The sequence below is a fragment of the Electrophorus electricus genome, chromosome 18 (assembly GCF_041902795.1).
Source record: "Electrophorus electricus isolate QZ-2024a chromosome 18, ASM4190279v1, whole genome shotgun sequence".
Lineage (NCBI taxonomy): Eukaryota > Metazoa > Chordata > Actinopteri > Gymnotiformes > Gymnotidae > Electrophorus > Electrophorus electricus.
In genome coordinates this window covers 13,247,904-13,273,613 of record NC_137514.1, presented here as the reverse complement: position 1 = coordinate 13,273,613, position 25,710 = coordinate 13,247,904, and the positions used below count along the sequence as shown (strand labels likewise).

Below are 25,710 nucleotides of genomic sequence, written 5' to 3'. Positions count from 1 at the left end.
ATTCACTTCCTAGAGTATGTATGTTGCACAGGCAATAATTGGCCAATCAGCTGGAGGGAAACCCTGACTTAGAGATCCTGTAATCACCATTAGCAATTTTGGTGCAGGGACTGGGTGATTTTTAATTTCTTCAATGACTCTAAATGGAGGGTTATGGTTTTGGCCAAATGGGTTTTTTGTAGCTAATGTAATGGAGCTTATCTTACAGGTTAATATTTAGTCATATTAACTCCAGTCTGGTGAGCACTTAAAATCCCTTTGATAAGGCAAGGAATCTCTTGACATTATAGCTCAGGGCTCAACCATGCAGGTATATATTTCATCTTATGTATTTAAGGCCCAGTCATAGTGAAACAAGCTGGAGACACATTAACTACGAAAACATACTGCAGATTTAGAAGGGTATGAATTGGTCAACCCTTTGTCTTAGAAACCTCTTAGAAGGTTCCAACTTCAGACCAGTGTTTTGGTTTATAAGATCTATATCTCTAATGTATTTATTTATTTTTATTACAAAATACATGAAAAATATGTACTATGCAATATTTATTCACTATATGTATGGGCATGATAATAGTAAAATAGTTTGATCAGTCTACTAAGCATTTCTCATTTGAATAAACTGTATATAATGACTTACAAGTGTCTGATAAATCTCATTAGATCACAATATCTTTATGATTATATTATATATGGATTAGATTGGTTTGTGGCATAAAGAATTCTACATACATGACACATGCTAGGAGATGTTTTGATATTTACACATGAACCATACAGACCTTAAAAATGGATCACTTTGGAATCTTACTTATAAAAGACAGTTGTTAATGGCAACAAATGTGAAATCTAAAAATTTCACTTGAATTTTGTGTTAGATCATCCAAAAAAAAAAAAAAAAAAAAATTAAAAAAATAAATAAATAAATAAATTACCAGTAGCTTCATGAGTATATTTATTATTCCACAAAGCTGGGCAAAAATGGCCTTAGTGTAGGACATCCGTTATAAGAGAAAAAAGAATTCGCCTCTGCAGAAATACAGTATGAGAATAATGCAATGGTTGGGTTCTTTGTATTAACAGTCTGACCACACCTGAGATCTCAAGCCTTAAAGTACTTACAAGTGATAAACATACAGCCTAACAAACAATGAGCTGAACCAACAATGCTCTCAAGAGATGGTAAGAAGATGGTTTATTGGTTTCATTTTAACAGTCTTCATTCACATAGGGAATGCATTTACAATAATGGTTTAAATATCCAGTAGGTAATAGACAACAACAATTGGCAAGCTCAAATTTCCTGCTTTTTAAGAAGGCTTCAAAAAGTGTTTGAGCTAAAATTAGGCAGAAGGTAGCTAGTTAGCTAGTTGTTTTATCAAGGTGAAATTCTGTATGGGAGGAATCTGTATTGCATTCAATTGTACATTATTAGCACTGGCTCTCCAGGCTCCAGCCAAGGGACCGAGTTCTACAGCAAAGAGTATCACTTAGCATTTCAGTGGTACAGTTCTCTGAAGGTCATGCAAGGTCATGCACACACTATACATGGTTTTGTATACAAATTACACAAATTTGTTCTCCCTTCACTTCATATATCAGGCAAAAGCATACTCCGACATAGAAAATAAATCGGCTTCATGCTTATTCTTATTGTACCGTGGGACCAAACATAATTGAGTCATCTTACTGATCCATCATAAACCCTTAAGAGGAAGAAAATAAGAAATTGCTTTATTTTGTGTAACAATGTTTGTACTTCATTGACACACCCTGCTGCTGAAGACTATAATAGTGCCCAGTAACTCGTGTGACTAAGTATCACCTTGATATTCATGCAAAATTGGCAATGGTGTTAGAAATTTGATTTCAGTTTCATAGTGGTTGAGGAGGAAATTTGGCTTGAAGAGAATTACATGCTGAAAGAATTAATGTCACAAATAAAAATGTAATTATAGTAATAAACATGGAAGTAAACCCAAATGTTTGATTTTCTTCAGAAATGATGCACACAAGCGCCCTGGTGTTGCATTACAAGAAACTAGACATTTGATTGCAGGGATGCTAGCCGGCTGGTACTTTTTCCAATGCAGAATTACATAAAACATGAACAAAATATCATGCAGACTTTCAACAGCCTCAGCTTCAAACATGAAATAACTCATCATCTTGCAGTATATGACCAATGAGTAGAAACAGAAGCATCTTGTGGGGAGCATCTCGTTTCTCCAGGCGTGAACTATGGGCTTTCTCTCCATGGAACCTTCTGCTTGGAGGCTGGCATATAACCAGAACAGGTGAGATGACCCTGACCAAGTCAAAGTCGGGGAGTGAGAGAGACAGGTGAGCCAGCAGACTAGGAGAAATGACTGAGCAAATTGAAAAGTCAGCGAGACATAACTTGGGCCATTGGAAATAAGGAGCAGTTTTGATATCTCACCTCCTGCCAAGAACTAAAAGACAGACCTGTACGTTCTAAACTAACCCCAGAGGACCTTTTGCACTGCTGTTTAGTCACTCGTAACCTGCTCCTTTTCTTTTTATATGCTTTGGACTGTTCTTTTAATTAGTCTAATCTTTCTTTAATACCTTGATATGTTAAATGATTCTAATCTATTGTTAGACTAGTCAAATTGTGTGCAAAGTATGGATTTTTATTTTTTCTTGCCATTTGTAGCCAGAAAGATTGACATGTCTTCAAAAAACGGAGCTTGTGAAAAGGGGATCTATGAAAGTCTATGGCAGACTACATGGTGGGCAGTACAATCATGCCCAAAGTCAATTAGATGGGTGTCGTCTCCCTAGAGAAAGGTGGAGCACTTACATGTACCAGAAATGCTTAAATGCTACTGGGAATAATGCAGCTACAGACCTTCCATTCTTTGATCCCCTTTTAGAAACTGAGGCTGTAGAAAATAAGACTTAGTCAAATGGAAAATGCAGACTTAACTGTAGGGATAATGAATTAAACTACCCATTTTGATGTTGGATGATGAGTCCCTCATATCAAATTAACCAATTGAAAAAGTACCCAGTATAGGAAGAGAAATGACATTTTTCCATCATGCTCCAAGCATTTGTCCAAATAAATAAATAAATACATACATACATACATACACACACAAATAAAAGTTATGTATATATATTTTATATCAAGATTTATAAATTAAATAAAACATTCAAATGACTCCAAATGTGGGACCTGATTAGTTTATTTATATTACATTTTTAAAAACATGTATAAAATTGGTCCGGCTTCAGAAACAAGGCACACAATGTCTTGGTTCACGATCTCAGTGTTTGTGTCAAGCATTCCCTAATGATATTTATGTAGATATATATAAAAAAAGATCCAAATTACTGAAGTTAAAATTCCAAGCAGCAAGACAGCCATGCAAAGAAACGTGTGACGTAGACTGGATGCATTAGTAGTAGGTCTCTCTCTCCACCCAACCTACAACAAAACAGAAACCCCTTAAATGATCACAAAGGTGTGTATGACAACAAGTAATGTCTAACTTCTAAATATTCCTGGTCATATTTACTCTTCTTTTATCCAGAAATAACCAACAGATTTTAGGATAACCCTTAGAAGGCATACTATGTTATATATACAAATACTTTTTCATGAAAAGAAACTAAGGTTTGAGTTTCTCCTCACCTCCTGGACTACGCCGGATAATAAGCTTTCGGATTTCATCATAAATAAAGATGAGAAGAGAGTAGGGGAAAGCGCAGAACCACCAGTTTGGTCTAGAGAACAAGACACAAGGTCGGATTACAATAGGAACATCCGTTTTAAACTCCAGTCTTAAAATTCAACTTGCATAAAAAACAATGCTCCTTGAAAAATGCAAGCCAGAAGACACGCAATGAGTGAAACAAATGACATGAAATGCGGTGGAGCTTACTTGAGAGGGTACATTCTGAGGGCGACATCCATTCCTGGGCAGTACGATAGAAATGCTGCAAGGGCTGTCTCCTCAAATAGTCCAAAGATGAGGATTTTGTTCCTACATTGATGGGGGGTGGGGGGGGTGGGAAGAGAAAAAAAAAAGTTGACTTTTCAATCTAAAAGCTAAATGATTCACTAGGAGGAGGATCTGTAGCTTATTTTAGTGAAAAATATGCATCCACTACTTACTTCATTCCTTGCTGGAAGACAGAATTTCTCCTGGTCTTACAAATGATCAAGTCAGCCCACTGCACAATCACGATGCTGATAAAGAATGCAGTATGGCATGTAAACTCCACAATCTTCCTCTGCTCATATGTCTGGACAGACAGACGAGGTAGACGCAGGAAAAAGTTAGGACACCGTCAATCAAATATACTGAATCTCAAAAAAAGAATAAAGATTGGGATAGTACACAATAGAGCACTCGGAGTTATGCATTTTATTTTGTTTTTGTGATTTATTGTAAACAAATAAATGGCCAAAAAGAAAAAGGAAAAAAAACAAACAAAAAAAACAACCCCCCCAACTCACCCATTGCTGGCCATAGCTATCTTCCAAGTCATTGATATATTTGTCATCCCAAAAGACACGGATACCCAGCAATGTTGATGGCAGGAATCCATTCTCGGCCAGAATGACAAAGTAGGTAAAGAAGCCAGCAAGGGCTTGAATCATACCTGTGAGTGCACAGTGTTGAATTGGGGGGGTTGTTAATTACATGATATACCCAAATACGACAATAAAAGCTTTGATTGTATTAAAATTGGGTCATCTCAGAAATGAAATATTCTAAAAAAAAACATATTAACCTCATTTTATCCACACCAGTAAAGTTTAGTTCCATCTTTAATCCAACAAATCAAGGCCGTTGGATTGCCAAGACTAGTGTTAGACAACCTGGTTTAAAGCAACATGGATCATTATGGCTGCTGAAAGAATTAGAATCTAAAGCATAATACCGAAATAAGGTACAGCTAAATAAAACAGGTGAAAACCTTGAGAGTGTAAAGACAATCCATTGTTTGCAATAAACCACAACAGCAAAGTGATAAAGACAAATTACAGTAGGCTGTTAAATATAGATATGGGTCTGCAAAGAGGTGGATCCTTTATCAACTAAAGAGAAGATAAACACCTACCAACACCTAATGAATGATAATGTTTAGGCCTGTACAGTAGCCTCTAGCATTGTCTCACACTCATTTAACTAAAGATCGCCAACTAAAGTGACTTTGAATGTGTACAGAATTACAGTGTCTGTCTAGAACATGCCTCCAGATTACTAAATTGTTTTTATGATGCCACATGATGGTGCCAGCCCCCTTAAAAAGGGATCTTATTATACTGGGCTAGGAACTGAGGGATTACTGACTTCAGCGCAAACAAGAACTGAAAATAGTTTGACAAAGCATCTCAGAACTCAAGATCATGGGACCCATTTTTCCAACAAGTAATCCAAAAGATAATCACTTTATAAATGTCCATTTTGTCCACTTTCTGATAGCAGGATCATAAATACTTAGATTAACCTTAATGCTGGCCTTTAGAGCTCAGACATGCCTACAGATGAACATTCACAATTGTTCCAAAATTTCTGCCTCTGGACAATGGGGCTTTGACAGTGGTTGAAACTAACCTTGTATTGCTTTGCTAGGCTCAACAAGCCAATACACTACAATGACATTAGTCATTTAGTATAGGGAATGAGGAAAGAGTTTCCAGTAAGAGTCATGTTACTTCAAAGAATTCAAATAACCAGTCATGTGATGAGCCAGCACATAATGCCTCCACCCCCCCCTCCTCATTACTGATGGTATGTGAATCCAGACATCAGTAATGATGGTAAGACCAAAACCTTCTTTCCCAGAGACTTCTGGGTGACGCATCTAGCTACATTCTCATTTCACACTTATAGCTAAAGTTAGTTTAAATAATTTTGGGCATAAATTAACTATGTGCCAGTATTCTCACAGTTCACCAAGGGTGTCAAGAACTTTTAAATACCTGAATATTTTAATACGCAATTACATTCAGGAAGAAACTAATGAAGGAAGCAACTTCCTCTACCCACAGAAAAATGTGACCATGTTCACTGTGAAGAATGTGCATTTTTTTTCTGCAACATCATAACCACTTATTACATTCAATCAACTGATGTTGATAAATGTGATTTTTTTTTTTAAAGCATCCAATATTTTTTGTAGGCCAAAACATACCTGAACATATATGAGAGAAATCCAAATCATTGTCATAGGGTTGCTCTGGTTGATGGTCTAAAAACTTTGCTAAATTTCACAGAGGTGGCAGAGATTCTTACCAATCTGTCCATAAGCCATGCTGATGAGCCTCTCATTCACCAGTTTGTCTGTTTTAGGGTTTCTTGGCTGTCTCTTCATAATGTCACTCTCAGCAGCCTCATAAGCCAATGAGATTGCAGGAACCTGATGGTTTTAGAGCATGTTAGAAAAGCATAATTTTAAATTAAAATTGTTTTTAAAAAAGGTAAACTTTGACAATTTTACTTACCATGTCAGTACCCAGGTCAATGCAGAGAATGGTGACAGTTCCCAGAGGAAGAGGTATATTTGCAATAATAAACAGGAGAAAAGGAGTAATCTCTGGAATGTTACTAGTCAACGTGTATGCAATTGATTTCTTCAAGTTGTCGAAGATCAAGCGGCCTAGGAGGAAAAATAAATTTGCTTTTAAATATAGTTAATAATACCTATACTGTATGATCTTGAACTATAGTGCATCATGCATCATTGCTATTGTGCATTCTATGTCCTCTACCTTCCTCAACTCCAGTCACAATAGAGGCAAAGTTGTCATCTAGAAGAATCATATCAGCAGCCTGTTTGGAGACATCAGATCCTGCGATGCCCATAGCAACACCAATATCAGCCTTCTTCAGAGCAGGAGAATCATTGACACCATCACCCGTCACAGCCACGATGGCACCCTGGAAGTATAAAATATACACGTGAAGTAACAATATTCAGTCTTTTTAATCACCAAAATCAATTCTTACTGGAGAATTCATGGCTTTGGGATCATCAGTTGTTACCTGGCGTTGGCAGCCTTCCACAATAATAAGTTTTTGCTGTGGAGATGTTCGGGCAAAGACAATTTCAGTGTGATGTTTCAAGACATCATCCAACTGCTCAGCGGTCAGGTCTTTCAGATCACCACCATGAACCACACAAGCCTTGGCATCTCTGAAAACAAAATCAGTGAGTAGTTCACATCACAACATATTGTGACACCATACACACACACAAAAAAATCCCACACCTGTAGGAGAATGTAAATACAAGAATAACACATTACCTGGGGTTAACTTCATTGATGGGAATGTTCAGCCGAGCAGCAATATCTTCTACAGTCTCGTTGCCTTCAGAGATGATACCCACACCTTTAGCAATGGCTTTTGCCGTGATTGGATGATCACCAGTGACCATAATAACCTAGATGATGTTACAGATTTTGAATTCTGGCAACCTTCTCAAATTAATAAGAAATGCTATGGTATATGATAACATTTCTTATGATTTATAATGGTTATAACCTTGATTCCAGCACTCCTGCACTTTCCAACGGCATCTGGCACAGCTGCCCGAGGAGGATCAATCATAGACATGAGGCCAACAAAGCACAGGTTTTCAGTTGGAAAGTTCACTTCATCAGTGTCAAACTGGAAGTCCTCAGGGAACTGATCATCAGGAAGACTATAATGGCAAAAACCTACAACGAAACAAGACGTATTGTGATTTGTAGACAGACCAGTTCACACTTGACTGTAGCTTTTAACAAACGTACCAGACATGTGACCAGATAGCGTCTGATTTGCTCAGTGGTTCAAATGGTGGAGTTGTTCAGTATAGATGGTGTAATAAGCAAAAAAATTAAAAAATAAATAAAATAAAAAATATATATATCTTACCCAGCACTCGCTCTCCCAGACCACCAAGTTCTAAGTAGGCATTCTGGAAGGCATCCTTCATCTCATCATCAAGAGGCTGTTCTTTTCCCTGAAGCATGATGGTTGAACACCTGTCCAGGATCCTCTCAGGGGCCCCCTTCATCACTAGCAGGTGCTTGCTCTCACCCTCATTGGAGTTTTTATGGATGGACAACTAATACAGAGAAGGCAGTCAACAAAATGAGCAAATTTCTTGTTCACAGGAAGAATATGTAACATTTACAGCATAACTGGGTCCATCATGAGGTTAACTGGTTGCATCATGTTACCTGATATTTGTTGGTGGAGTTGAAGGGGATCTCAGCAATCTTTGTATACTTGTCCCTCATGTCCTTTACTGAGCCACAACACAGCTCAATACACTTCAGCAGAGCACTCTCTGAAGCATCACCAGCGGTATCTCTCTGTGTAAAAAGAGGAGTTAAGCACGCAATTTCGAATGTTCTATTTGTAAACATTTCGGAAAAATTTCTCCAACGCAAATTCCAAATGGAATATACTTTAGCTCACTGCATTTTCTTCATCATAGCATCATATTTACAAATAATAATCATTGTAATTTAATTCAATTACACAAACAACCAAAAAGTGGTAACCAACTAGTAAAAATGAACTTGATTGCAACTGTTAATTCAGGAAAAAGGGTTCAGAAGCTATCCATAGCAGAAGACAGTAAGGGTGTTTACAGGGAAAGTAAGTGCTACTGAAAGGCTCTTGGGAGCAAGGGGCACAAAGATTCCCTGGGGCAAAGAGCCAAATTACACCAGAGTATAAGCAGAAAAACAAGTCTTACTTGTCAGTAAACAACTTGGCAATAACACAGTAATAAATAGCTGACCTGCCCAATTGGCACTTTTAAAGCTTAACTTTACCTCCCTGAAGCAGACTGAAATGTAGCATAACAAAAACTGAGTGATTATGAATCATGTGAGTACCTTGAGGATTGGAACATTATCCTGATCAGCTAGGAAGACAGCACGGTTACATAGACCAGCAATTCGAGCAAGAGCAGCCCAAGTGGCAGAGCTTCTGTCAAAAGAGGTTCCACTCTGGTTCTCGGTAGTGTCGGCCTCATGGATCTGATTGTCAAACCACATGTGAGCCACAGTCATTCGGTTTTGAGTGAGGGTTCCTGTCTTGTCTGAGCAGATGGTGGAAGTGGAGCCTAGAGTTTCAACAGCTTCAAGATTCTTCACGAGGCAGTTTTTCTTGGCCATACGCTTGGCAGTCAGAGTCAGACAGACCTTCATATAGGGATAAGGATGGGTCGGTTAGCAATCTCAGAGATATGGAAGTTTACATTATTATACATTACAGTGACTACAGTATTTTAGTATGTTCTACTTACAGTTACAGTTGCCAAAAGACCCTCTGGCACATTAGCAACAATGATACCAATGAGGAAGATGACAGCCTCCAGCCAGCTGTATCCAAGAATCAGTGAGAGAATAAAGAAGCTCACACCAAGAAAGACAGCTACACCAGTAATGATGTGGATGAAGTGTTCGATCTCAATAGAAATGGGGGTTCTGCCAACTTCAAGACCAGAAGCAAGAGTGGCAATACGACCCATCACAGTTCGGTCACCAGTGTTGATGACAATACCTCTAGCAGTTCCTGGGGAAACAAAATACCAAAGCATTATGTATGGACCATTTATGCTGATTGGCAGCCAAGTGATTAATTACCACAGAATGAACAGTACCTTCAACACAGTTGGTAGAAAAAAAAGCAATGTTCCTTGTTTCCAGGGGATTGTCATTGGAAAAGTCAGGAGTTCGAGTCTGAGGTTCGGATTCACCAGTGAGAGAGGAGTTGTCAACCTAAAAAGGAGGAAAACAATAAATGAGTCATCACAGACATGAGAAATCCTGGTACTCAGAAGGCCAACGCCTCACTAAACAATGAGCCAAGTTCACCTTGCACCCATGGGCAGAAATTATACGCAGATCAGCAGGAATTCTGTCTCCGCCCTTAACCTCCACAAGATCACCAACAGCTACCTCTTCAGCATTGATGCTCATCTTCTCTCCATCACGGATGACCAGGGCTTGCTAAACAACAAATCACAAAGATAAGCCACATAACAGACTTTGGCTTAAGACAAATTAAATAGTCCTAATATTAGAAAAAGCATGTTTTTTCTGTACCTGAGGCACAAGATTCTTGAAGGAGTCCATGATTTTTGAGCTTTTAGCCTCTTGATAGTATGAGAAGCAACCAGTGATCATAACCACCGCAGAGAGCACAATTCCAAGATACAACTGTAAGACAAGAAAACAGGCTAAAGAACCCCGTTGCTAATGCTTTCAAACAGGCTTCTAATGTAATAAAACCGTTCTTACATTATCATTTGCTGGTTCATCTTCTGATGCTGCTTGAATTCCATAAGCCAGGAAACAAAGAATAGCTCCAATCCATAACAGAGTTGAAAAGCCACCAAAGAGCTGTTTGCAGAACTTGACCCATTCCGGGGTCGTGGGAGGCGGAGTCAGAGCATTGGGACCATCACGTGCAAGGATCTCTTTTGCACGGGAGGCAGTCAGTCCCTACAAGAGGGAAAATGCTACATTTAAACAAAATTTAGACAGTATGGCAAATTATTACAGAAAATTATGGACTGTAATACAGAAACTAGTGCAATATTGCACTAGTACTTTCCATATCTAAAGAACAATATTTAATAAAGATGTGATTGAGTGCAAAATAGATTTAGATTTAATTAATTTTTAATGAGGCTTACCCGCGTTAGATTTGTCCCATACTTCCTGCTGAGGTCTTCCAGTGAGAGCCTGTGATCATCCTAAAATAATTTTAAACTTTAAAACAATATCTCCAAGCTAAAACCTTTAGATTTTTAAATAACATTTGAATAAAACTAGCTCTTTCACATATTGTACAAAAGAGCCAACTCACCAAATCCACTTCTTTTTTGAGTTCATCCATATCCTTATCCTTGTCCTTTTTACCCTTGGACTTGGATTTCTTGTTCCCCTGTTCTGAGGTGGCCGCAAGTTCATACTGTTCCCGACCTTCCTGTGATACATTAAACAAGCACACTTGAATTTTTTCCCACGATTCATGGGCTTTTGTTGAAGAGAAGCACCAATCAGGGATAGATAGGAATTACATTTGTAGTTACTTCTGCACAATGTCAAGAAAATCTGCCTTGTGGGTGCACTTTGGAATTCTCTCACAGTCCTCAGAAGGTGGAATGTAAACCAGGCAACCAGCAATTTATGTCTCACAGTTTGACCTTCAGAATGAGAATTCACTTAAATTTGTAAATTACTATAAAATGTTGTTATACTAAATGGCAGTCAACAATGCCTAATTTTCCAAAAGACATGCTGTAGCCTAGGTGCAAAAACACGCCCATTCTTCATAAATGCTTTATTGAACATAGATTTTGTCAAAGGTCCGCTCTACTGACATGGAAGGCACACTGTATGCAGATAAAATGTTATTAGTAGCTGATGCATTATTAAACAACAACTTCAAGAAACATAGGTTAACATTTGCCACCAAACTTTCAATTTTTTTAAATTATTTTTTATTAGCACTCTTTTCTGGGAAGGACACAGTGCTAGGGTTCAGTGGTGTTATTCAAAACTTGGACTGAGGCTTTAACAGCCAATTTTACATGCAGAGGTTTCCTTTAGATTTCAGTGGGCTCAAGTGTGTTCTGACTTAAGCCAAAGGTGCTTCAAGCATAGTCACACTAACAAGACTGTTGACTGGCCAATACATTCAGCAAAATGGGTTGTTTCATCATCAGTATCATTTTAATGTTATGCTGGCACAAATCAAATCTGTATTCCAATGTATAAACTTCAGGTAAATGTATTTGTATTATCTTACATCGTGATGCCGATCCATAATATGGGACTATGGAATGTAGCTCTAGGAGCTACTGACCAGCAAATGTGTGTTGTACCACACACACACACATGACAACAGTTATATAAAAGCAAGCACATTCATGCAATCTCCATAGACAAAACACAGGAAAAAGAATGGGTCACACTGATGGAGTCAGTGACTAAACATGGCACTGCCATGGAATGCCATCTGTGCCAGAAGTCAGCTCATGAAATTTGTGCACTGCTACACAGAGCTGACCAAGTCAACTCCATGTGCCATTATTGTGAAATGTAAGAATCTAGGAGCAAAAACAGCTAAGCCATGAAGCAGTTGATGGTGTAAAGTTGCAGAAAAGGGGTGGCCAAGTTCTGACATTTAACACGTAAAAATCGTCCATTTGCTGTTGCATCACTCACTAGAGTTCCAAACTGCTTCTGGGTTTCCATGGCCGAGCCACTGCACACAGCTTAAATAACTATGTGCAATGCCAAGCATCAGTTGGAGTGGTGTAAAGTAAACCGCCACTCAACTTTGAAACAGAGGAAACAATGATCACACTTCTCTAACTGGCAGTCTGATGGATGAATCTGGGCTTGGCAGATACCAAGACAACACTAACAACATGCATAGTGCCAACACTAATATTCGGTGAAGGTGACATTATGGTTTAGAGCTGTTTTTTTAGGGTTGGGGCTAGTTCCAGTGAAGGGTAATGTTAACACTACAGCATCCAATGACATGTTATACAATTACATGCTTCCAACTTTTTGGCCACAGTTTAGGTAAGGCCCTTTCCTTTTTTATCATGACTGTACCCCTGGGCAAAGTGAGGTCCATAAAGCCATGGTTTGATGAGACTGGTGTGAAGGAACTCCAAGGGCTCAACACCAGTGGGATGGATTGCAATGTTGCTTGTAAGCCAGACCTTCTCATCAATCATTGCCTGACCTCACAAATTCCCTTTTGACTGAATGAGTACAAGTGTCCACAGACAGGGTCTAAAAATATTGTGGATAGCCTTATCCACAAGCATAAAGGTTGTTATATCCACTAACAGGCATGGGGATCAGGTCCATGGGTTTGGATTGGAACGTTCAACAAGCTTATATAGACGTCATGGTCAGGGGTCCATATACGTTTGGCTACATAATTTCTTTAGAAATTAAGATGGGTGTAATGCTGGTGCTTTTCCATCAAGTCTTGTATGTACAACTGTGGATGGTGGTCAACTAGGCCAACGTTATTAAACAAGTTTGGTAACTTACATAATTGGCTGAATTTTTAAAACTCTGCACCCTGACATAAGTCGTCTTAATCGAATTCTGTATTGCACATAATTCAAGACTAATTACACAAAAAAAAAAAAAAAAAGCAACATATTTCATCCCTTGTGCTTTGCCCCTCTAAATAGCATGACGCTTTTTCATTCAGCATGGAATTGCTATACTCTGGCAAAACAGACACTGAACATCATGTCTCTAGTCAGTTCAGGACTTTCATCTGCCTTTGAGTGAGCACTGAAATCCTTTTGCCCTCCGTTTATTAATTTGCTCTAAAAGGCAAAGAGGTAGTAGAGGCTTGGTAGCACGACATATCTAAGGAACACTGCAGCCAAGAAAGAGAGACGAGGCTCTCCCCAGTCGCTGAAAATGAGTGACACATTTTCTATATTTGCCGACACATTTCAGAAGCCTTTGGACTAAAATACAAAGCTCATAAGTATATAGCTCATAAGTAAATGACATACTCCCAGACCTGGATCTGTGAACAGATCGGCTTTTTTGGATCATTATCCCTTTATTGTCTGACACAATGTAAATGGAATTAAACAAGGAACATAAAATGTAATACTATTTGGTAAAAAAATTAAAAAAATAATAATCCCATGACCTCTCCTCCAGAAATGCTACTGAATGGTAATCTATAATTAGGACTCCATCCATTTGTTATCCATGAAGAGCTGCAGATCAGGAGAAAGCAAGTGAGAAATGTTTAGTCAGTAAGATAAATCAGCATCTATGTATAAATGCTCTACAGAAGAGTATACAAACTTCAAGAAAAATGCCATTGCGCTCTACCTGTCTCTTGGTAAAATTATGCTTCTTACCTTAATATTTTTATGCTTTATTTAATCAGACAGTAGTATATGGTTTAAGTTATATTAAATGAAGCTGTGAGTGTGGAAATCACAAAGCATTGATTTTCCAAACAATGAAACAGTGCTGCATGTGTGCCTTTCTTCGTCTCCTATTCACCCATTTCATGTGAGCCAAAAACATACGACTGAGCACACCAGTAGATCACCTCCCCAATACTCAAGACTTTGTCCTGTTGCCATGGGTGCTAGAGCCACACCTCTAGATATTTGAAAGGGTTAGGTCATGTGTGAAACCAAGCACCCTTGATTTCATGGCTAGTAATTAAGAAAAAAGCTTTCATTTACTGCATAGTTATAATCCATAACCTAGTATAACTATTTTAAAATGTTTCACATTAACTTACATTTATTAAAAAATTCATAATGAAAACAATAACAGAACATTTCATGAGGAAATATTCTTCAACAGCAGCAGAGTGGGAGCAAGTTTGACGATATGCATGTCATGCCTCACGGTAGCTGCTCCTTTAGGCCACGTACCAAAAAAAGAAAATGGGTGCCAAGCCAGCCTCTACATGGGGGGGGGGGGGGGGGGGCGCTGCCTCTCCTCTCAGTTAAAAGAGATGGGATCACCACTGACAAACGGGCTCACCAACAAGTAGTGACTGCTGAATGGAAAGAATGTTAAATCCTTTGGAGGGGACAGTATGGCCTCACCCTCAGGGGTACATGAAAAAACACAGCTGTGATCTGCACATGTTGCGAACACCCAAATTACTGAGAGGGGTGAAAAAGCAAACACACAAGAAATATCGGTTTGTAAATTTCAGTTAATTTCACAGATTTTACCTGACATTCAATGGCATGTCAAATGACATAACTGGAATTAAGCCACATATTTCCCTGTTCTTCCGGCGCAGACCAGCACCGAAAATTAATAAAAGAATTAACGTGGAAAGCTTTTTGTTTGATCTCCGTCTCGCACAACCCTCCCAACATTAGACGCTTAAACAAATATAATGTCCCATGAAAAGGAACGGCATCTGTGTTACGGCAATGGGGGGGCTTTAGAGACGGGGGCTGGGAGCGTTGCTCAGCCCACCAGACCAGATGCAGTATATGAATGTTAGGTTGCTCCAAATCACAAAGATGGCTCCGGCTGCGTATGCATAATTTGGGTCTGGACTGGTGCTACGCTACTCACAGCAAGCAGTAACGCCGCTTATGTATGATGCCATGACATCCAGGGATCAAACAATACCCATGAACCCGCGCGCCATTTACCAACTGAAAATAACCCGACAAAGTGACGGGTTTATTCAAAAAGACGAAAAATCTGTCTCTCTCACGTACTCGGCAGCTTACCCAAACCAGAAGAGGAATCCTAGAAAAGCGGCAGATCTGTTTAAGCATATTTTTTGACGGGATTTACGACTTCTATCCATTGGCAATATAATGCGGGAGTTTGAAGTAGAGGGCGGGGAAGAAGAAATGAGGCCCCCACGTCTCCCATGACAGTGTTCATATTTCGCAACAGACATGAGGAAAATGCGCTCTGCCGCTGTCAGTTCAGAATTGTGTGTTACACGTACAAACTGTACATAGTGGGCAACTCAAACTGTTGCAGCATTAGTGTCAGCAGGGTGGCAGAAGCTTACGATTACAATTCACAAAATGCGAACAAGTTCATTGGAACCTCAATAAAGCAAACGTTTCTTGTACATTTCCATTGGCCGTGTTAAAAACGTGTTGCGTGGAAGCTTGCAACATTGTAACAGGTGAAGAGGATCAACCATTCCGAAATAAAGGCTAGCACCCCGAGACCGCTAAAATATTTGTGTAACATCACAAATGTAGTCACATTTCTAAATTTCGTTTAACACAAACAGGCCATTCAACAAAGCGGCCATCTCAGAGGAAGTTTCACTGCCTGCTACATTCCTGTAATCTTCACTGAACTCGGACGTTCTTTCTGAAATAATTAGACCCAAATTAATTATCTTTTTGAATCTGCAATTTGTGAACCTGTTGCTATTTACCTTAAACGCAATGGTTTTTAAGCAGGTAAAAATCAAGTCTCTTTTTATTAGCCCACATTAAACCACCTAAAGAAGCAACTGCGGAAGTCATGTGCGTGGTAGCCATCTGGAGATGATCTGTTACTGCATCCATTAACAATGAAACTTAACATGCGCTCACTCAAAAGCTTTTTCGTGACATTAAAATATTAATCTGTAACAACAACAATCGGTTAAACAACAAAGATAAAATATAAAGATAAGCGCACTTACTCCGCGTCCCATTTTGCGTCTTTTGGGTAAAAAACCTTGACCGTTCAAATCCCAAGTATTTTACAAATCTATCACAACTCACAAAATTTAAATTTCCGTCTACTTTATCTGAGTTCCCCCTTGATGTATCCTGCCTACACGTGTCTCTCCACCCCGACACGCACCCAAGCTCAGTCGCTGTTTGAGGGTTCGACACTTATATCCAGTGAAGGTTTTTCGTGTGACGTCTAGGTTTTTTTTTGCCATGGTAACATGAAGGGGGTGGAGTCTGAATCACTGAGTTGGTCTGGTTAAGATGTTGTACAGATTCTAATTCCTTTACAGTGCTTTCAACTCTGAATTAAAATCCCTTCAAAGCAATAGACAGACGTAGATCTGGCAACTATTCCTGACTGAATCTAATTTTAAATATTTATACCTGTTCAGATGCCACAAATAAAAACCACCCCATTCTGAACTTCAATGGTAGAAGTTTACATACAATATAGAATGAAAATACCCTGAATGGCAGGAGGAGAGCATGCTCTCAACTCCTTTGTTCAGCATGCAACTCTGAGAATGCAATTTCTGTCACTCTAAAAGCCCTGTGACTGTCTTACAACATTAACCTTTTCTTAGTATTATCTACAGAACTGAGGAAAATAGTACATTCCATTGAGCCCATGTCAGCTTCATCATGTTTTATTTCATACCAAGATTGAAAACTTACAGAGGCAACTTTAAAATGTTATCTTTAAAATAATTTTTCAGAAAACATGTATTTGTTCTGAGCAGCAGAAGATAGAGAATGGGCTATATCACAGCCCTAATATTTTGATTACATAATCTCTGCTTTTGCTCCTTTTTTGCCAGAAAATATTCAACTATATTCAACTCAACTGAGTCTGTGTTCAGCATATACTTAATATCAAATAAATAGTTAAATGTAAAAGTAAAATAAGGTTACCTTCATTGTTGTAAGAAATTTCAGTTTTAACTAAAATCATTAACTGAATATTGACTTTAAAGTTAACCTTTAATCATCAAGTCTAACACATTTGGCAAAATTTACAACCACACATAAATGGATGAGGCCATTTTGAGTTGCTTTATTTAACTGGTGAGTATTATCTACAGTATTCAATACCCTTTAGTGTTTGTGTCCTATTCAGGATTACAAATATGAATCTACGTCACCATTTAGGTCCATTTACATTTTCAGAATCCATCATGGAAATTGACCAGCCCTGCACAACTTGCGCATGTAAGAATGAGCAGCTTCAAAGTGGAAGCTAAAAATATCAAATGTTATTTACACACTGCAGGCACTAGCCTATAAATGTGTTGCCATGGAAACTATCATGTTCCACCCCCATTACAGCAGAATGAAGCCCACTGTGGGAGGGCATTAGGCTGATGTAATATTAACAAGGCCTTAAAGGCCCATTTCAGTATATCTAGGGTCTTTGGGGTTATACAGTGATGGCTACACCAGGACACATATCCAGCTCAGTGATGTCCCTTTTTGAAGTGAAAATGTAATTTGGCCATTGCAGTGATGGAAATTAACATAACTTCAGTTATTGTTGTTGAATACACATGGCAAAATCTTTCTATTATAAAATCACTACAATCAGATGTGATCAGTCAGCTGACTTTTCTTATCATTGTTTGCTGAAATAGGTAGCCAAATCTTTACTTTATGACAGCAATCAATATTCAAGGTAAATAAAATTGTAAGTCATGGATGTATTCAGTAAGCCCTATCGCTTGACCAGTTAAGCCTGCTGGTTTTCTTATGTTAACATGAATAAGATGAAAGCTCAACCATTGCTGATGTTGATTTGACACTTTGACACGCCCATAGTAATACACCTCCCTTTGAGCATGTGTTATTCTTATATATTTTCCATACAAATAAGGAAGCTTAGGTTGCTTACCCAGGAGATGTTTTTATTGTATAAATAAAAACAAAAAATATTATTTTCAGTACTGCACATGGAGGAGGTGTTAGGGGCAGAGTCATGGTGGTTTAATAGTATGTCTCTTTTTCTATCCAACCTAAAACAGGGGAAACAGAAATCCATGAATGCCCCTTTATAATGTAATTTAACATTTGCATATAATTTACTTGAGTACAAACTAAGCAAACTATCCTTTCTTTTAATCTAGTTAATAAAGCAATCAGAGCAGCCAAACTCAGACAATAAGGTGACATCTGATCTCACCTCCTGGGTTCCGACGAAGATGGTATTTTCTGATCTCATCATAGACAAAGATGAGAAGTGAATATGGTACAGGACATAACCACCACCATGGTCTAAAAAGCAGGAACGGAATTCATTAATTATATATTCATTGTTTTTTTAATTGAAACCTTCAATTATGAAACCTTTCAATATTTGGATTACAGTACAGTTTTAAGTACATGACTTGATTAAAAACTGTTTAATACATATAACCTTCAGGTAGCAGGAAGTGGATTGTGGCTGTGGTAAGCCATAGACTGACTACACTGGAAACTGACTACACAAAATTACAATTTAAAAATGATCAATAGGTGTCTGTTCACTGTAAGGGAAAGTCTAACTTAAAGATAAAATTTAAATATTTTTCCATACAATTAAAAAAAAAAAGTGCTTCCTCATAGTACTCTAAAGTGCTACATGGACTATAGGGTGAGAAACATTTTCTCTTTAGTGGTAAAATCAGTATAGAAGCTTGTGTCCAGTATAGAAGCTTGTGACTTGCACTAACTCAGAATTTAGTGAATAATATGATATTAACAAAAAGCAAAACTGTTTCTCAGAAACCACATGGTAACTTTTAATAACATTTCTTCACTCAAACCCACCATTTGCATTCCTCACACTATACATTGTTGAGTTTATGCTGACATCTATCTACTACTCAGAGATTTCCCTACAGAACACAAACTGTAAGAAGTAAGTGCTTCAAAGTTCTTTGCTATTGCTGTGATGATTTGGCCTATGCCATCAGTGGGTGCAGTCGATGATTAAAGGAGACTATTTTGCATTGTGACACTGACAGATTGAAAAATTACCCAAGACAGCACTCAACACACTAACTACTCTGTTAAGAAGCTGCTGATTAGCTTGCTTTAAGTATCTTGGGTAACTTGTTGTGTATTTGTGGATTAAATTTAATGCAGTATAAGAACAGAATTAGATTACCAAGAAAACCCTGAATGAAAGGTAATTCAGGTTCTTCTGTGATTTCTGACTCACTCTCTTGATGTAAACAATGACTTTTCTTTATATGTAAGTAAAACTAAACTTACTTGAGTGGATACATTCTAACAGCAATATCCATTCCTGGGCAGTAAGACAGGAAGGCTGCGAGTGCCGTCTCTTCAAGCAGGCCAAAGTTGAGGACTTTGTTTCTAAAAATACAAAAACACACAAATGATAAGGAAATCCCATAAATCTTGTTCTATTTTGATCTGAGCAAATGGTAACTGCAACAAAACTCATAAATCTTTAGGATAAATTTGGTCTTGTTTTTTTTTTTTTTTTCACGTACTTCATTCCCTGGTGTATGAGTGAGTTTGTCCTGGTCTTACAGATGATCAAATCAGTCCATTGCACAATCACAATGCTGACAAAAAATGCAGTGTGGCATGTGTATTCCACTATTTTTCTGCGTTCGTAAGTCTGCCAAAAAATGCAAAAACACAGTGAAGTGTACAAAATTAAGTGATTTGGTCTATTAAATGTGGATTTCTATCATCTCATCTTGATTGCTCCTGATTTATGGCACATACCCACTGCTGTCCATAGCTATCCTCCAGATCATTGTTATATGGATCATCCCAATGTACACGCAGTCCGATCAGAAACAAGGGAAGGAAACCATTCTCAGCAAGGATCACAAAGTAAGTGAAGAATCCCCCAACTGCCTGCATCATTCCTATAAAGAAAGGACAAATGAAAGGGCAAATGAGAACATAGAAATGAAAAATATATAAACGACTGATTGTATTCCATACAGGGCTAATATATTTATATATCAGGAGATTCTTTTTTATCTTGGTGCAAGCGGTTTTCAATGTTATAGGTACATATCGCTTCTATTGTAATAAAGCACTTTAGACCCAGGAGTAACAAATAGCTGCTCATGCAATATATTTAAACACCCTAAACAAGACTGCCTAACAGTTGTATTTTGTTAGACAAAATTGGTTCGCTTACCAATTTGACCGTATGCCATGCTAATGAGCCTTTCATTCACCAGTTTGTCTGTTTTGGCATTTCTGGGCTGCCTCTTCATGATGTCACTCTCAGGACCTTCATAGGCCAAAGAGATAGCAGGAACCTGTAAGATAAACATAAGAGCAACATTTCTATAATTACCTATCCACAAATATCTAATACTTTACGTAATAACAGAAGCATGAAACTTCCTCATTCTTACCATGTCAGTTCCCAGATCGATGCATAGGATAGTGACAGTGCCCAGAGCAAGAGGAATGCCAGCAATGACGAAGAAGAGAAATGGTGACATCTCAGGGATTTTACTTGTCAGGGTGTATGCAATGGATTTCTTCAAGTTGTCAAAGATAAGACGACCTGGTAAGAGAATCCCATTTTTAAACTAACATGAACATCTTTAAAATCTTTAAAATCATCTTCTTTAAAGCCTTTCAGATGAAACCTTTTCTACCTTCCTCAACACCAGTCACAATGGAGGCAAAGTTGTCATCAAGGAGAATCATATCAGCAGCCTGTTTGGAGACATCAGATCCCGCGATGCCCATAGCAACACCAATATCAGCCTTCTTCAGAGCAGGAGAATCATTGACGCCATCACCTGTCACAGCCACAATGGCACCCTGTTGGTTAAAGATGTAATGTATAGTAATATTAAATAATAAAGCAGAAATTGAAATTGAGCCAAAGAATAATAAAAGTTTCAGCTTACTAAAAGTCATATCATGGTACCTGGCGTTGGAAACCTTCAACAATGATGAGTTTTTGCTGTGGAGATGTTCTAGCAAACACAATCTCGGTGTGGTGCTTTAAAATATCATCCAGGTGGTCTGAAGCCATATTTTTCAGCTCTCCTCCATGGACCACACAGGCCTTTGCGTCTCTGCAAATACATTTATCATTAGTCTAATGTATATTTAAAAAGGTTGAGCATTTTATAAAATGGTATTTTTTCTGCTTACCTAGGATTAACCTCTGTAACAGGGATGTTCAGTCGTGCTGCAATATCTTCCACAGTCTCACTGCCCTCAGAGATGATACCCACACCCCTAGCAATGGCCTTAGCTGTGATTGGGTGATCACCTGTAACCATGACAACCTAAGAACGAAGGAAAACATTGAAATACATTGCCATGGTTATGGAATTATATTTCTGCAGACACATGGCACATGTAAAGCTAAAATGCCATACCTTGATTCCAGCACTTCTGCACTTGGCTACTGCATCTGGTACTGCAGCACGTGGAGGATCAATCATGGACATTAAGCCAACAAAGCACAGGTTCTCAGTGGGAAAGTTCACCTCCTCAATATCAAAAGCAAAGCCCTCTGGGAACTGGTCATCAGGGAGGTTGAAATGGCAGAAACCTGCAAGAGAGGACTCTTTGTTCAGTTTTCTGTTTTGTACCTGAAAAAGTGTTTTGTAAGTGTGCATTTATTGAATAATATTAACATTGTGGCTAACCTAGCACTCTTTCTCCAAGACCACCCAGTTTCAAATATACATTTTGGAATGCATCCTTCATTTCTTCATTCAATGGCTGATCTTTTCCCTGAATCATGATGGTTGAGCATCTGTCCAGGATTTTTTCAGGAGCTCCTTTCATTACTAGCAGGTGTTTGGTCTCTGAGGTGTTTGGATTCTTGTGAACTGAGAGCTATGAGAAGCAAATTAATGTCAGAGTAAAATATCTTTATTGTAATCTAATCTAGAAGATTATTTAAAACAGTGAAAATGAACCTGGTATTTGTTGGTGGAGTTGAAGGGGATCTCAGCAATCTTTGTGTATTTCTCTCTCATGTCCTTCACTGAACCACAGCAGAGTTCGATACACTTTAGTAGGGCTGATTCTGAAGCATCACCACTGGTGTCCCTCTAAGAAAGGCAAAGACTATATTACCCAGCAACCTTTGGTTGGAAAGATTCTCCATTGACCAATCAGTGGTGACCAATCAGTGGTGACCAATCAGTGGTGACTGGGACACACAGACACACCTTAAGAATGGGAACATCGCTCTGTTCTGCAAGGAAGACAGCACGGTTGCACAAGCCGGCCACACGAGCGAGGGCCGACCATGTAGGAGAGGTTCTGTCAAACGAGGTTCCACTCTGGTTCTCTGTAGTGTCAGCCTCATGGATCTGGTTGTCAAACCACATGTGAGCCACAGTCATTCGGTTCTGAGTGAGGGTTCCTGTCTTGTCTGAGCAGATGGTGGAGGTGGAGCCAAGAGTTTCCACAGCTTCAAGATTCTTCACTAGGCAGTTCTTCTTGGCCATTCGTTTGGCAGTCAGAGTCAAACAAACCTACAAGAGGAAATTAAGTAAGTAGGAATACTGAGTAATGACTGCTGTACAATACTTTGGCAGTGTTTGTGCATAATCATAAAAAAAACCCAAAATTTTAAGCAGAACTAAGTGTCCACTTATTGATTTCAAGCATTTCTGTTCTGATGCTAGTGCTTATATTATGATTCATCAGTAGCATGTCCATTGAAGTAATTTTAAGTTAGGTAAATACCTCTATGCACAAGCTTTTTACTGAATACCATAAGACACTTTTACTAAGTCTGCTTTTTACATGCACATAATACAATACAAATACAAATAATATTGTACTATATTCAGCAAATTTCACTAGGCAGTTTTTCTTGGCCATATGCTTGGCAGTCAGAGTCTGACACACCTAAAAAAGATGCAAACTAGGTAATATTTTTGGCACTGTACAAACAGCCTTCGAATAAACATGAAATATTATTGCCCCAAAGTGTTCTGTGTCTGTCAGAGGAGCATAATGTTACATTATCTTACTGCCATCACTGCAACCACTGGGCACAGTTTCCAAACAAGCACGAGTATAGATTCAGCAGAGAATACAGGTCAATACTGATTTATTTTTGATACTAAAAACATTGAATTGGCAGATTTGGCAGATTAACAACAAAATGTGTTTGAAGTTTACATTATATTGTGATGCAACTGCTGACAATTTTGGCTCTGTTTAAAGGCCCTCAAGATTATAGTTTACATTATACAATACTAGAAATGATTAGTTAATCTGCTAATCAAATACTACATAAATGCAATTTGTATAATCTTGACACTTCACCTAAACCTTATAGACTGATATTGAAAGATTCTACTCACAGTGACTGTGGCAAGTAAACCTTCAGGTACATTAGCAACAATGAGTCCAATAAGAAAGATGACAGCTTCCAGCCAGGTATATCCAAGGATGAGGGACAAGATGCTGAAGGTACCACCCAGGAAAAATGCCACACCAGTGATAATGTGGATAAAATGTTCAATCTCTATGTTAATTGGTGTCTGTCCAACTTCAAGGCTGGAGGCAAGTATAGCAATGCGACCCATCACAGTGCAATCACCAGTGTTGATCACAATACCTGTGGCAGAACCTGAGGAAAAATTATGATTCATTATACATTTAAATTACATTTCTATCCATTTTTTATAAATCAGAAAACTTTTACCATTTTCATTGGTTGTTTTCTTACCTTCAACACAATTTGTGGAAAGGAATGCAATATTCTTTGTCTCTAGTGGGTTTTCATGTGAAAATTGAGGAGTACGACTCTGGGGCTCAGATTCTCCAGTAAGGGAGGAGTTGTCCACCTGGAAGAGTAAGAAAAAAAAAGTAGCTTTATTTGGTAAAGGATTTTCGTGTTGTCTGTGCACATTTAACTCATCTTACCTTGCATCCCTGTGCAGCAATAATACGTAGATCAGCAGGGATTCGATCACCCCCTTTAATCTCCACAAGATCACCAACAACCACATCTTCAGCATTAATGCTCTTTCTCTCACCATCACGAACAACCAGTGCTTGCTAAATAAATGACAGTACCATTAAAGGAATTATTGCATACAGAGTGACAGAAATTGCATTTGTAAAATATGCAGTCTGATTTTATACCTGTGGGACAAGTTTTTTGAAGGACTCCATGATCTTTGAGCTTTTAGCCTCTTGATAGTATGAGAAGCACCCTGTGACCATCACCACAGCTGCAAGTACAATACCTAGGTAGAGCTGAATGCAAATACCATCATACCTCAGTACTGCTTTATGATTGTCCTATACCATTTGTACATGTGTACCGAATTCTACAATCATAAGTTACTTCTTACATTATCATTTACAGGCTCACTCTCGGTGGTAACCTGTATTGTGTAAGCCAGAAAACAGAGGAAAGCACCAATCCACAGCAGAGTGCAGAATCCCCCAAAGAGCTGTTTGCAGAACTTCACCCATTCAGGAGTTGTAGTAGGGGGAGTCAAAGCATTGGGGCCATCACGGTCAAAAATTTCTTTAGCACGGTAACTGGACAAACCCTTGAAAGAATAACCATGAAAGGTGTTAGATAATATACCATGCTAGACTGAAAATCAATATCTATTTTGAAAATTTTGAAATTATGTTAAAAAAAAATCTTTGGTCTAGTTTATTCAGGCAGCTTAATATTTTTGTTTGTTCTTTTTTCGGCATAAATTTGCCATTATTCATTAACCAAAGATTAGATGAGCAAGACAAATGTTAATATATGTTAAATGTTAATAAACAGACATGAAGCAGTGGCTTAAAAAATTTGCTTGATTAATTTGTACTTACTCTGTTAAGGTCAGTGCCATATTTGTGTTGAAGCTCATCCAAGCTCAATTTATGATCATCCTACACAGGAACAAAAGGTTAATTTTTCACAAAAATAAATTCTAATTCATGTTAATCTGATTTAGAAAGTAGACTCATATTTAATTTATTAAAAAGATTTTCTGTCATGGCGAGCATCTAAATGCATGGATATGTTGACTAGATGTTTGTCACCAGGTCCACTTCTTTCTTCAGTTCTTCTAGGTCTTTTTGATCTCTCTTCCCCCTTGTCTTCTTTTTTGCTTGATTCTTAGAGGTTGCTGCCAACTTGTACCTATCATTCCCTGTCTGTGTAAATGATTAAAATGGAACCAATTAATTAAATGAAACATGTTGCTTACACTAGGCAAAAAGGAAGTATTACTTAAAATAGTATGAAGAACAAAAACAAAATTTAGGTAAAAGCGATTAAAAGAGCACTCACTCCTAACCCCATTCTTCTCCAAAGTCTGGTGTTATCCCCCCTCCTAAGTCCTCCTGCTATTGGCCTCAGAGACGCATTAGAGTCTCTGTATCTCTAACTCAGTTATGCCAACCTTTATACTCCACCATCTCACCTATTTGAAGAGGAGGAGATTCAGATATAGCTGAGACATACAGGTAGGTCATTTGAACTTCTCAATGACAACCTATCAAAGACCTTCC

The 25,710-nt window shown here is 38.2% G+C and overlaps 2 protein-coding genes across 4 annotated transcripts; both read right to left on the bottom strand.

The window, feature by feature from the left end:
- Positions 1 to 1,172: 1,172 nt before the first annotated feature.
- Positions 1,173 to 16,382, bottom strand: LOC113582621 (sodium/potassium-transporting ATPase subunit alpha-1). Of its 3 annotated transcripts, XM_027018486.3 has the most exons (22): positions 16,194 to 16,381; positions 10,857 to 10,976; positions 10,684 to 10,743; positions 10,286 to 10,489; positions 10,091 to 10,204; positions 9,860 to 9,994; positions 9,646 to 9,763; positions 9,289 to 9,557; positions 8,876 to 9,184; positions 8,210 to 8,344; positions 7,902 to 8,094; positions 7,527 to 7,702; positions 7,289 to 7,425; positions 7,026 to 7,176; positions 6,752 to 6,920; positions 6,485 to 6,639; positions 6,276 to 6,399; positions 4,490 to 4,635; positions 4,145 to 4,275; positions 3,912 to 4,013; positions 3,662 to 3,753; positions 1,173 to 3,454 (listed from the first exon to the last, which is right to left on the bottom strand). In XM_027018486.3, exons 1-22 carry the CDS (start codon positions 16,203 to 16,205, stop codon positions 3,426 to 3,428), a joined length of 3,081 nt encoding a protein of 1,026 aa, XP_026874287.1. In that variant the 5' UTR covers positions 16,206 to 16,381; the 3' UTR covers positions 1,173 to 3,425. The 3 variants fall into 3 exon arrangements, 2 of the variants coding, with proteins under 2 accessions (XP_026874287.1, XP_081556979.1); XR_014118151.1 differs by lacking the exons at positions 1,173 to 3,454; positions 3,662 to 3,753; positions 4,490 to 4,635 and having other exon boundaries at positions 3,996 to 4,013; positions 16,194 to 16,382; XM_081700853.1 differs by lacking the exons at positions 1,173 to 3,454; positions 3,662 to 3,753; positions 3,912 to 4,013; positions 4,490 to 4,635 and having other exon boundaries at positions 4,144 to 4,275; positions 16,194 to 16,382.
- Positions 16,383 to 18,104: 1,722 nt separating this feature from the next.
- Positions 18,105 to 25,617, bottom strand: LOC113582623 (sodium/potassium-transporting ATPase subunit alpha-1-like). The gene is made up of 22 exons (XM_035535015.2): positions 25,490 to 25,617; positions 25,240 to 25,353; positions 25,027 to 25,086; positions 24,546 to 24,749; positions 24,334 to 24,447; positions 24,112 to 24,246; positions 23,915 to 24,032; positions 23,547 to 23,815; positions 22,398 to 22,706; positions 22,143 to 22,277; positions 21,867 to 22,059; positions 21,594 to 21,769; positions 21,364 to 21,500; positions 21,134 to 21,284; positions 20,856 to 21,024; positions 20,607 to 20,761; positions 20,384 to 20,507; positions 19,957 to 20,102; positions 19,716 to 19,846; positions 19,474 to 19,575; positions 18,401 to 18,492; positions 18,105 to 18,233 (listed from the first exon to the last, which is right to left on the bottom strand). Exons 1-22 carry the CDS (start codon positions 25,499 to 25,501, stop codon positions 18,205 to 18,207), a joined length of 3,075 nt encoding a protein of 1,024 aa, XP_035390908.1. The 5' UTR covers positions 25,502 to 25,617; the 3' UTR covers positions 18,105 to 18,204.
- Positions 25,618 to 25,710: the final 93 nt, after the last annotated feature.